General features: G+C 37.1%; 1 protein-coding gene across 1 annotated transcript; it reads left to right on the top strand.

The window, feature by feature from the left end:
• The first annotated feature begins 8,040 nt into the window (after nt 1-8,040).
• LOC133777704 (bifunctional pinoresinol-lariciresinol reductase 2-like) lies at nt 8,041-12,972 on the top strand. The gene is made up of 4 exons (XM_062217415.1): nt 8,041-8,496; nt 9,786-10,026; nt 10,929-11,132; nt 12,636-12,972. Exons 1-4 carry the CDS (start codon nt 8,167-8,169, stop codon nt 12,797-12,799), a joined length of 939 nt encoding a protein of 312 aa, XP_062073399.1. The 5' UTR covers nt 8,041-8,166; the 3' UTR covers nt 12,800-12,972.
• Nucleotides 12,973-14,066: the final 1,094 nt, after the last annotated feature.

Genomic DNA, 14,066 nt, shown 5'->3' with positions numbered 1-14,066 from the left:
TCGGAGAATTGGCGAGCTGGAAGCCAAATATGTCTCCCAACCAAAAATCATATATGTTCCTAGTCAAATGCTAAAAGCTCAGAAGGCTCTTTGTAAGGGAAGCACCTGGTGTCAGCTCTCCACCACCCCCTGGCACAGGTGCGTCAAGTGAGCTACTACTAGTTGGGAGGACTAGTAGGGCGGGCATATGAGGACCACGAGGGGACTCATATGTCTCCATGAGTAGGAGTACTCATGGACATTACCGGGTTACCCCGGTAGTGCGTCGAAGTGTGCTGCCAGAGGTTTAGGGGTACGGTTCCCTTGGCTTGCTGAGATGCCGCTTGCATGGAAAGTGGCCCAAACCTTCGAGAGACATCGTGGTGCGCCATGGCCACGAGTCTCAACACGAGATGGCATGGGAAGTCATTCGTGGGACTTGTTAGCATGCAAGCATTGGAGGGTGCACTATGCTTGAGTAGGACAGAGGTCTAGTGTGTGCTACTAGTCTAGCAGCTAGTCTCGGGGGCCTGCCAACATTCGTGAAGGCATGGTGCCTTGAGGATTGGACCATGGATATATGGAAGTCCTTGGTCTGTGACATGAGCTAATCGGATAGTATCGAATGGGGCATGATGAGAGGTGTTGGCACGTCAGATTGGTGTTGGCTCTTGGTCACACATGCTACCTTGGCATGCGAATGTCTGGGTGAGCATCGGTGTCGTGATTTTCGTTGCCATAGTGGTAACCTATGGACTGTGTGAGTTTCTTGGCTAAATTTCCTTGATGCACGGTTGCACTCATAGATGCTTGAGAGCATGACTCAGCGAGAGTTGTTCAAGAGCCGGAAGTGTGCAGAAGCATATGGTCACGTGAAAATTGTGCCTGTTGTTATTCAAAAGGTTGGAAGGCTAACATTGGCTCAGAGGAGTCAAGGTGCTGCACGGACATTTCCGCTGTCAAAATGTCCGCCCGTGACAGTTGGTATCAGAGCCAGGTTCATCTTAAATGAGGGATGAACCTAGTTGGCCCATCCTAAAGGGGATGTAGGCGTGCAGAAGGACCAGAAAGGTCTGGATGCTTGGACAGATATCGTTGAGCCTGTTAGTCACCTAGAAAGGATCAGTAGGCTGAGACGGGATGAGACTTGGTTGCTCTTCTTCGCGGGAATACTAGACATCCTAGAGAGGGGACAAGTTATGGTTGCTTTGAATCAGAAAGTTCAGAGGTGCTAGAAAGACAACATCCACATACAATTGTGGAGAGGTGCTGCATTAGAGTTGGAACTCGTTGACATGAGACATGGCTTGATCGAGTGGTCAAGGCTGTATGTTGGGTTCACTAGTTCAGGTTCGGTTGATTGACAGTAGTCCCACGGAGCGCTGTTGTTGAAATTGGAACTTGTACGCAAGAGTGTGGAAGCATAATAGTGGCCATCAAACGCTTGTTAGTCATGACAGTGGTCGAGAGTGGACAGCTTTGGGGAACTAGATAAAGATGAACATGAAATGCTTCAGTTGCTACTTCTGTGCCAAATGGCATCACATGGAGACCAAGGTGGCAGCAGTCGCGGTTGTCACGGGGTAGTCTTACTTGGAGGTGTTTGCATGTTATCTTGTTTTGCCCAAGAAGGGAGGCACCGAGACAATTAAGTGGGACGTGTTGCTCACAGAGATGTTATCTTGTGTGAGAAACACTAAGGCATTGTAGGAGATGCATAGTTGTGGAATATATGCATAAACGACCAGCAGGGCCGAGTAGACCGCGCACAGTGGTCAGAATAGTACTAGAGTTCTTGAGTGCTAGAGGACTGCATCAAGGAAACTTAGTACTACAAGAAGGCTTGGGGAGGCCAAGATGGTGCTTGAGTTTAAATGCGGGCCGGAGGGCCTTGCTATTGGGATTTAGTGACCAGAGAAGCCCAGAGAAGCTGCCCGGAGGGGTGATATGCTAGTATAGAGTAGATGGATAGCTATGTGGACAGTGCACGCATATGGGAATTGACAAGGGTGCTACACGAAGTAGTTGACTTGAGAGTCACATCTTACGGGGTGCACTTCTAGATTTGTTGTGTGCATGAAGAGTTGGGGTGGTCAGACGTTTTTACGTGTGGGCAAATTGTCGAGGACGCCAACAGTTGAAGTGGGGGAGAGACCTTCACGGTTCAAACATCCAAATAGCAGACCAATGTTCCATACAAAAGCATCGAGATGAGTTATCATGGAGATCGTTAGTTGTTCAAGATGTAAAGTCAATGAGACTCAGAGACAAAGATAGATCCAGTTACCTAGGGTGAAAGTCGTCAGGACTCGAGTACTAAGGTAACATCAGTGCAACGTTTGCCTAAGGTGAAAGTCAGCAGGACTCAGGTACTAAGGCGACGTAGAGATGTCGAGAAGCGAAGAGTCAGAATGACCGAGACATTAGTTCAATATCATCTTCAAAAGTGATAAATGGAACGAGGGACCACATGAGAGAAAGCGGTTAGCTTGCGAGCTATACTTTGAGAGGTACACCTCGAGAAGAGAAGTTATTCCCAAGTTAAAGTGGGTGAGCCCACTAATTCATAAGTTTGAAGGGTCAGGGTACTTGTTCAGTTTTGGTGTGTGAATCTAGGGGGAAACACAATAACAGATGGGTTGTACAGTGCGAAGACATGCATGACTGAGACAGACAGTATGCATGGGCATAGGCTGAGACCAAGATTGGGCAAGTTTTGCAGCATGTTATGGGACATGCTTATTGTTTTTTGGGGACACGTGTTTATGGGAACATAAGCCGAATGATTCAAAGAACATATGCCCGAAGGGAGATAGTGGATTGGGACAACTTCAGACCTCAGCGGTGAGGTAGAGTGCAGTCAAGTTTGTCAAGATTCAACAAGCCATCTAGAGTTAGGCAAGGTTGATTTAGGGGTAGAACTTGAGGCACGATGCTGAGAGTCAGCATGAGCACGAGCCAGAAGGAAGTACAGTGGTTTTGAATGATATCAAATCATTGAGCACATTGTAGAAGCTCAGAGGAGCAGTTATGCTTATGGTCAAGAGTGACCATTTTGCATCAAGCCATGGGTATGCAGTAAGGTCAGAGGGCTAAATGTCTGAGAGACTACTTCGCGAAGTCTGTGTGCAAGGGTGCACTATACTGCATAAAGGCTACAGTTGGCACGAATGCCACATTGAAGAGAGACTTGCCTTCAATGGAAGGATGTTTCGTAGGTGCTGTTGGAAACGGTTGGTTTGCGAACCTCACCCTCAGGGGTGCACCTTAATTTCGTCCTTGTTAATAGAAGTAGGCATTGGAAAATTGGCAGGAAAGCAACAATCAGATGATATGTTGGCTTTGGGGTCAGTGTTGCAAGGGCTGCTTGGTTGACGGGTGGGACGTGGTGATGGACTCGAAGGAGTTCATGTGTGCAAGGAGTATTCGAGTGTAGAGGCACTACTTCATGGGAGAATTCTGAATAGCGACGGGGGCATAGGGTCTTTGATCAAGTCCAAGGGTGTATGTGGGAGATCATCACCAAGTCAGTGATTCTACAGTTGTAGAGGGACTAGTGCATACTCAAGATTCGGAAGAAGCATGGAGTGAGCTTAGGAGTCAAGGCAGGAAGAAGATTGCCCAGCAGTCTGTCGATGAGGGCATCGACAATTTAAGTGGGAGAGAGTGTAACATGCCGTCCTTGAGGGCATGTTACAAGCTAGGATGGCGCTCGGTCAGATGCGCACGCGAGGGTGCAGGCTAGTGAGCATGTTGATGCCTAGTTTGTACGGTAGTGGCATTTTCGTAAATATCTTCAATATTGCCCAGAAATGGACAGAACTTGGTAGGTTCCTTATTGAAGGGTCAATGAACGCAATGGTACGATCAGATTTGGGAGATTCGGAGAATTGGCAAGCTGAAAGCCAAATATGTCTCCCAAGCAAAAATCATATATGTTCCTGCTGACCCAGATTTTGGCCAACTGACACGGAGTCAAAATAAACTTGACGTGGTTGAATACGTTGAAAAGAATGTGATGACGAAAATAATAAGAACACAAGATTTTATAGTGGTTCGGTCCCATAATCTGGTAATAACCTACGTCCACTCGAATTGTTATTGAAATGAGATTCAAAGGGGTGATCAAAGAACTGGGGTACAATGAGTTTCACTAACCTCTGAAGAAGAAAATACAATTATTCTCGTGTAATCTCTCTCTAATCTCAAAAGATCTCTTTTTTCCTGCAAGAAAAAAGGAGACCCCTTCCCTGAGCCCTCTTCCTCTATTTATAAGCACAGGGAAGATTTACATTGATTTGTTACAGATATTCTTTCCTAAATAATCGGATACTCAGGAAATCATGGGAGATAATTTCGGATTTCATCTTAACTGCCTAAGATTTCCTCCGCGTATAATGTGCGTACGACCAGTCTGGTCGTATGAAAAAATCGATCGCATGACACTGGATGTTTTCCTGGTCAATAGTCGAGCACAGATTCTGCCAGATGTCAGCCACGTGTACAAAATGTTCGCCACGTCATCCATACTTGTTTTTTGGATAACAGTTCCTAGTAGAAAGCTAAAAGCTCAGAAGGCTATTTGTAGGGGGAGCACCTAGTGTCAGCTCTCAACCACCCCCTGGCGCAGGTGCGTCAAGTGAGCTACTACTAGTTGGGAGGACTAGTAGGGCGGGCATATGAGGACCACGAGGGGACTCGTATGTCTCCATGACTAGGAGTACTCATGAACATTACCGGGTCACCCCGGTAGTGCGTCGAAGTGTGCTGCTAGAGGTTTAGGGGTACGGTTCCCTTAGCTTGCCACGATGCGACATGCATGGAATGTGGCCCAAACCTTCGAGAGACGTCGTGGTGCGCCATGGCCACGAGTCTCGACACGAGATGGCATAGGAAGTCATTCGTGGGACTTGTTATCATGCAAGCATTGGAGGGTGCCCTATGTTTGAGTAGGACAGAGGTCTAGTGTGTGCTACTAGTCTAGCAGCTAGTCTCGAGGGCCTGCCAACATGCGTGAAGGCATGGTGCCTTGAGGATTGGACCATGGATGTATGGCATTCCTTGGTCTGTGACGTGAGCTAATCGGATAGTATCGAATGGGGCATGATGAGAGGTGTTGGCACGTCATCTTGGTGTTGGCTCTTGGCTACACATGCTACCTTGTCTTGGGAATGTCTGGGTGAGCATCGGTGTCGGGATTTTCCTTGCATAGTGAGAACCTATGGACAGTGTGAGTGTCTTGGCTAGATAGCCATGATGCACGGTTGCACTCATAGATGCTTGAGACCATGACTCAGCAAGAGTTGTTCGAGAGACGGAAGTGTGCAGAAGCATACGGTCGCGCGAAAAATGTGCCCATTGTTATTCGAATGGTTGGAAGGCTGACCTTGGCTCAGAGGATTCAAGGTACCACACAGGCATTTCTGCTGTCAAAATGTCAGCTCGTGACATGAGGCACGATAAGGGGGTCTCGCGTGGTGCACGAGGCGCCTGATGAAGACCTCGCGGGGTGCACCTGCTGGGTGCGCAAGGTGCGAGATGGGGGTTTAGTCGCTTGGTGCGCGAGGCACGAGATGGGGGTGCAGTCACTTGGTGCGCGAGGCACCTGACGAAGGCCTCGCGAGGTACACCTGCTGGGTGTGCGAGGCGCCTGACGAGGGCCTCGCAGGGTGCACCTGCTGGGTGTGCGAGGCGCTGGCGCGCGACATGGGCCTGCGATGCGAGGTGGGCTTGGTGGTAGCTTAATAGTGCTTGATGCCAGCTCGATGGGGGCTTCAAAATCAAGATTTTCCTGAAAAAAAATGACTTTGCTTGATGGTTGTTCGATAAATTCTCGATGGAGCTCAATGCGATTCTTATAAGAGCCTAATTTTTCACTTGGATGTCTATTTGTGGTGATTTGTTTTTTGAATTTATGTATTTTTTTTTTTTTATGATCTACATGTTTGAGATATGTATATAAACATTTGGGAAGTATAAGGCTTGAAAAATACAAAAATTCAAACATACCTCACATTTAAGCATGTTTTTGTATGTTTTCAAGTTTTAAACTTCTCAAATGTGTCTATACACATCTCAGATGTGTAGATCTCGAAAAAATACCCGAATTAAAAAAATCGCCCTAAACGAAAATCTAAGTGAAAAAATACGCCTCTTGAAAGAATCGCATCGAGCGACCATCGAGTTTCATCGAGCAAAATCGATTTTCAAATGAAATTCTTGATTTTTAAGCCCTATCGAGTTGGCATCGAGCACCATCGAAGAGCATCAAGTTGGGAATAAAAAACATGATTTTTTTATGGCAAAATGATGTAGCTCAATGGTTGCTTGATGGCTGCTCGATACTACTCGATGCGATTCTTGTAACAGGTGTAATTTTTCACTCAGGTGTCCGTTTGGGTAATTTTTTTTAATGTTGATTTTTTTTTTTTTTTTTTGAGATCTACATGTTTGAAATTTGTATACACACATTTGAAAAGTTTAAAACATGAAAACATACCAAAACATGTCTTAAACATGAGGTATGTTTTGAATTTTTGTATTGTTTCATGCATTAAGCTTCCCAAATGTGTATATACACATCTCAAATGTGTTGATCTAAAAAAAAATGCCCAAATTAATAAAAAAATCACCACAAACAAATGTCCGAGTGAAAATTACGCCTCTTACAAGAATCGTATTGAGCACCATCGAGCAACTATCGAACAACTATTGAGCAAAGTCAATTTTTTCATGAAAATCTTGATTTCAAAGGCTACATTGAGTTGGCATCGAGCACTATCAATAAAAATCAATTTTTTGCAAATTTCAGAGTTTCAAAACTGAAAAAGTAATCGCGAAATCAAAAATCATGATCAAATCTGTTTGAAATGCAATAATTAGTGTCTGAAGTGATAATTACTTGCCATTGCATTGAGTTCTCCTATACTTACCTTACCCATGAATTATTTCTTAGAGAGAAAGAGAGAGGGAGAAGAGAGAAGATGAATATAATATAGGCTATGCTAGGGGCATTTTGGGAAAACAATGAAAGAGTAACATCAGTTTTTAATGTTAATAGTGGGAGACATAATTTTATAATTATAAGTCACTACTATAAGCATAGAAACTAATTTCACTTTCATAATAACAATCCTTTATGATATACCCAATCTTAAAATATAGAATGACCAGAATCAGGTTATTTGTGGTCAATTGAGGAAACCAAGACATCAGCAGTGCTTTGATTCACACAAAAACAGTTAATAATATATCAACTTACATTTATTTATTTAGAGACGGGTGAAGCGTTGGTGGATGAATTGTCCGAAGTCCAAGAGGGAGTTGGGTATATATATGTAGGTGAAGCATTTATGGGAAATGTATATATACAAGTATTGCTAGAAGAGTTGGGTATATATATATACAAGCTGGGTATATATAATTTGATTTTTGGACACGCAAGAGCAAGATAACTATTTATTTAAAAAAAATCAAGATATTAATTATCCATCATATATCATATATATATATATATATATATGTTTCGTGTTTTATGCTAGAAGAGTTTTGCTTATATAATTTTGAATGGTATTGCTCATGGCCGGATCGTACAATTGAAATAAAACGTAAAAATGAAACAAATTTCACTTTTGTAGAAAAAGACAGTATATTATGTAAATTTTTCTTTATAAAACTTTGGGGTGTAATATAATACCTTTATTAATGTTGGGTATAACTATATTATATTTGATTGTATTTATAATCAGCAAATAAATTTTGTATATCTATAAGTGTGTACATATGTATCATATATACTCTTTGCTTCTATCATTGTGTGAATGTATGTATGGAAATAATTTGATTATTTGGCTTCTAAACATGTATTGTGGACCGTCCAACCTCCATAGACAAAAATATATTACATTTTTAATTATACCTTAGTTTTCACGACAAAGCAACAGTTCACGTAGGGTTAAGGTTGGGTTAAATATTAGCTCTCAAGCTAACCTATAATCATACCCCAATGTCGACAGAAAATGTATAATGTATAAAATAAGGAGGGTGAGACAAAGAAATTCGTGAAGACTAGATGTACTATATTTCAATACAAAGGCACTTACGCCCTAGTGTTCATATAGAGAGCATTTTAAAGCCCTTATAAAAGCTTTCAAAACTACAATACGAAACAACACGAGAGAGAGAGAGATGGCCAAAAGCAAAGTGTTGATAGTTGGGGGAACTGGGTACTTGGGAAAGAGGCTAGTGAAGGCAAGTTTGGAAGAGGGACATGAAACATATGTGGTTCACAGGCCTGAGATTGGAGTTGATATTGAGAAAATTCAAATGCTTTTGTCGTTCAAGGAGAAAGGAGCTAGACTAGTGTCGGCTTCTTTCATTGACCAACAAAGCCTTGTCAACGCCGTCAAACTTGTGGATGTGGTCATCTGCGCCATTTCTGGTGTCCATATCCGAACCAACCATATTCTTCTTCAGCTCAAGCTTGTTGATGCTATCAAACAAGCTGGAAATGTTAAGGTAATTAATTAATTAATATAAAAAAGTACACGTTTCATCTTCATCTTCATCTTCATCATTATTCTTTCCATGTTTAAATAATATTTTGTACCGATATTTTCCACAAGCATAGCAATAGATAGTAAGAAATTCCATGATCTTGTTTAATTGCTGTAGTGTATACAAAATATATATTTATATATTCCTTATACCTTATTGAATAGTTTTGTATACAATTAAAAATAATAATAATAATAATGCAAAACTATTGAAAGGAATATATAAATATATATTTTATATACATATTTATCAGTCAACATGAATGGAACAAAGTCTCTGAAGATCTTGCAATATATGTCCTTTTAAATAAGGCTTGTTTATATGATTAGTTCCTAATTTTTATGTTGTTTGGCAACTTGGTCCCAAACTTTTTTTTCTTTGCAAAAATTGATCCCTAATCTATATGTGTTGATGCAAACACATCTTGACAGCAAACACTGTTAACTCTACCATTAAATATGACATGTGATAGGCACATTAAAAGTTTTTAAAGTTAAAATAAAATGTAGTAAAAAATATATAACATTAATTATTAAATAGTTAACAATGTTTGTGTCACAAGAATGTGTTTGCACTAAAACATATATAGATTAGGGACTATTTTGCCCAAAAAAAAATAGTTTGGAGACCAAGTTGCCAAACAACATAAAGAATAGGGACCAACCACATAAATAAGCTTTTAAATAATAATAACAGTACAAAACTCCAAGGAAATCAATTCAGATTCAGGTAATAATGATCGATATATATGTTTAGATTGATCGATACCAACAAGATGTAATCCATTTTTCCTAGCCCAAGTATTTCACTTTTTATGATGTTTGTTTAATTGTTGAATAAATTTCTCATTGTGTATCGTTTGGTTCTCTATATAACAATTTATCTTAAATAAATAATATGTTTTCCTTTAAATCAAATCTTAATAATTTAAGAGTAGGGAGATTAATATTTCTTTTTAGTTTTGTATATGCGTGCAAAACGGCTAATATTTTCTTCCACAAAAACGGACCCAATATATTTTTATGCACAAATATTACCAATTATATATAATGCCACGTCATCAATTCAAATTTGTAGAGTATTTTTAAAACCTATAATAATTTGCACTAAGATTCTTTATATAGAAATATACTAAATCTTCATCAATAATTAATTAGCAGTAATTTATGATAAGTTAAATTAAAAAATTGTGAAATAGAGCACTGACGAAGATCTATAAATATACATATATATGAATGAAAATATAACAGAGGTTTTTGCCATCTGAGTTTGGAACTGACCCTGCAAGAATGAAGAATGCAGTAGAACCGGGAAGAGTAACATTTGATGAAAAAATGATAGTGAGGAAAGCCATTGAAGATGCAAACATTCCATTTACGTATATTTCTGCTAATTGCTTTGCTGGTTACTTTCTTGGTGGTTTATGTCAACCCGGTCACATTATTCCCTCAACGGACTCTGTGCTTTTGCTTGAAGATGGCAACAAAAAAGGTACAGTATATTCTAACTACAAACCTAAAACACAAATAAATAAACGTAAATAGTATTCTAACTACAAACCTAAAACACAAATAAATAAACTCAAATAGTTAGACACCAGGTTAAAATTGACAAATTCAAACCAAAATAACATTTTTTTTATCAGTATGTGATAAAAAAAATATGGTCACAACTAATTTTGAAATATGTAACTATATTGCTACGGGTAAACTATATACATCTTATATTTAATGTATTATATTTTATTAATTAAAAAATAATATATTTATAATTACACTTCTTATATTTTTTTTATCTAGTCTTATACCCCCATTTGTAAAGGTAAATAAATAGAAAACACAAACATATATTACCAACTCAAATAAAATTTAATAATTAGACAAATCTTTTATTAATTAAAGTGTTTCAATTAAACTCTCCAATCCTTGTAGCCTTACTAAATACTATCAGTTTTCAATAATAGTTATTACTTTTTTTTTTTTTTTTTTTTTTGCGAAACCTAATAATTACAAGTAATATTGATTATAAATTTGTATTATTTTTTTATTTAAAAATAACAATTTTAGATTTTCTTTTGGGCCTGTGGGAATTCCATACCCCATCCCACCGTCGATGGAAAAAATGAGAGGACAGAGCATCGTGAAAATAGGGGAAGTATTTCTCGCAAATTCTCCACCTAGTTGGTATCTCTAGATTCACTTCTCACAAAATGGAAGTCCCAAATTCATAAACCTTCCCTCAAGTTATAATAATAACAATAATAATAATAATAATAAATGACATTTTCTTCTATTACCCTTTATATGATAGATAGCTTCTAGAAGGTGACTTACACTTGCAATATTAAATGTAAGGAACTTTATTTTGTATTAATTAATGTGTGTATATGGCAGCAATATATGTTGACGAAGATGACATAGCGAGATACACAATCAAAACCATAGATGACCCACGAACTCTGAACAAGACGGTGTACCTTAGACCACCAAAGAATATTTTATCCCAAAGAGAAGTTGTTCAAGTTTGGGAGAAGCTGATTGGCAAAGAGTTACAGAAATCTTCAGTCTCCGAAGAAGACTTTCTAGCCAAATTGAAGGGTAAGGGCTTAACATTTTACACATTTTTTTTAATTAGTATAACTACATTCATTCATGGTAGAATAACAAAGAGGATGTTCTACTAGCATTATAAATAATAATAATAATCGCATTTAATGATGACTTTAAATAACTTATAGCACATTATGCTAAATATTTAAAGTTAGGAAAAGAGTTCGAATTTCCAGCATTGTTCAATTGCATTTCCTTTTCATCAATTTTTGCAATTCCTTATTTTAACGTAATCTCGCTAGGAAGACCTGAAAAAATTAAAATTACTGAGACGTATCATGGAGCACTAGTGATGACATTAATTAAGTAGGTATAAGTGACTTTAACATATTTTCTAATTTCTTAGTAGAAATAATGGGCTACAATACATAGTGCAGCATCTTTTCCATACTTTATTCATTTCTTAGATCATCTTTTTATATTGTGGTACACTGGTACTCAATTAATCCACTGACAGGTACAATGTCAATATTGCTTGTAATTATTAGGTTCTCGTCATATTTTATGTCAAATCAAATTTTGAATGGAATCTTTATATTCCTTTTTATTTTCATTATTGGTGAGAAATATGCACACAATTACTATAAAATTATGAATGTTTGTATATTCTCTATAGGGTAACTGTGTCACGAAGTAATATTGTAATATTTTAATATAGAAATAATTGCAAATGAATATATATATATATGGAATTTCTTTTTAAATTTATATATATATATTAGTTTAAGTTTTATGAGAGGGTTTTAAATTTAGTCACTGTAGTTAAATTTTTATTGTATTAATTAGTTTGAGACTTTTTCTATTAATATCTCAAATCTCACTCTTTTCTCTCACATACCGAGGATGTCTGTTTCATGATTAAGAGAAAAAAAAATTAAATTTACAAAATACAAATCTTCCTTACAGCACACTTAGTACATACACTCTTTTATCTTCTTCTTTCTCTCTCTCAATTATTTTCTTTTTTGTCATCTTTTTTTCTCCCTCAAATGATTTATTTTCTCTAGCTAGAAAATTTTTTCTATAAACAAAGAAAAAAAATGAGAGATTATATATCATAAACTAATTGATATTAATAGTATATCAAAAATTAATATATATTAATAAAAAAAATCTGAAACTAATTAATGTAATCTGACAATAAAAATCTGATTGCATTGACTAAATTTAAAACCCTCTCACAAAATTTAAACTAATATATATATATATAAATTTAAAAATCGTATATGCAGGCGTTCTGTATGCCCGCACCAAAAAAGTTCCATATATATATTTATATAATTATACTGATTGACATGCGCTTGCAAAATTTTCCAACTACCTACTTTTTATGCTATCGTTCAAACGTGTTTCACAGATTTGATAAAGGTTTATTGTCCAAATAGTAATTCTAAATTAATTAATGTATGTCGTTTCTGTTTTTTATCTCCTAATCATCAAACAACTGAATTGAAACTCTTTACTTTCGGTTTGACTCCTATGCAAATGAAGATCTAAATTATGCTGAGCAAGTTGGATTGGGGCATTACTACCACGTGTGTTTCGAAGGTTGTCTTGCAAACTTCGAAATAGGCAGCGAAGGCCTCGAAACCACTGAGCTTTATCCAGAAGTGAAGTATACTTCAGTGGAGGAGTACATGAAGCGCTATGTGTAATAAATTTATATATATATATATATATTTATATTTTATGTGTGTGTGATATTATAGTGATGCATCCAATGTACTTGGATATTTATATGACTGTTTATTGTCATAAATTTTCTATATATAAATGTCTATTTTGCAATACCTAATAATAATCAAGCTGTTCTTTTTTTGTTGTGCAATTGCCATCATATGTATAGATCCCTTATTATATAACCAAGGTCGTTTGAAGCAAAATGTTACATTCTCAAGTTAAATTTTAAGGGATGCTACAATACGTACGCATCAATTCTCATGTGCGACTGAAAATAAATAAATAAATAAAGGAGTTGTTCACTAGCCATTAAAAAATAACTTTTTTTGTTATTTAAAATAAAAAATTTGAAAGTAAAATTAGAAACTATATTCGCAATTCCTAAAGTTATTTCTGCTTTTTAATTTTTTAAAAAAGTTTTTTCTTATTTTTTTTAATTTTCTTTTAGAAAAATGTTAGTAAATGACTCAAAATAATGACATCAAGAAGCTAATGTACATATTTTAAAAATTATAGAGAAATGATCATTTGACATTGTTGATTAACTAAATTATCATTTTATATAATTTTTTTATTTATCTAAAAGCATATATCTTTAATATAGTGATATATGTATATTAGTTTTGTTTAATTAATTTGTGTTTAACTCAATTTTGACTGGATGATGTGGCTGCTACGTAGAAGACATGTGGTGTCATACCATCACTACTACAAAAACGGGATTTCCCGATAGTTTTTAACTGTCGCTATTGAGCAACGACAACAGTCGACTAACTGTCGTATTTGTCTATGCCGACAGTTATTGGGTGTCGCTGTTGCTGGCTACGCCGACAGTTATTAGGTGTCGCTGTTGCTGGCTACGCCGACAGTTATTAGGTGTCGCCGTTGCTGGCTACGCCGACAGTTATTAGGTGTCCCTGTTGCTGGCAACGCCGACAGTTAATAGGTGTCGCCGTTGCTAGCAACACCGACAGTTATTAGATGTCGCAATTGGATATCTATGGTGACAGTTTTTAAATGTCGCAAAATTTCTACACCAGAGAATATTGCAAATATGTTGTCAATGCCCCTGGTTTCAAAATCAACGCAGAAATTGCAGTAAAAGAATGCACATCAAAAATTAAATTAAATAAATATTGGCAACATTAATTGTATATTTGATTAGTTCTAACACTTTCTAAATAAAAGAAATACATAGTTTCAAAAAAGTTTGTCATAAAATGAATATTTAGCATAGTATGA

This window comes from Humulus lupulus, chromosome 5, assembly GCF_963169125.1.
Source record: "Humulus lupulus chromosome 5, drHumLupu1.1, whole genome shotgun sequence".
Taxonomy (NCBI): Eukaryota; Viridiplantae; Streptophyta; class Magnoliopsida; order Rosales; family Cannabaceae; genus Humulus; species Humulus lupulus.
Note: the sequence above shows the minus strand (reverse complement) of the source record. Positions and strands in the feature narration are given on the sequence as shown.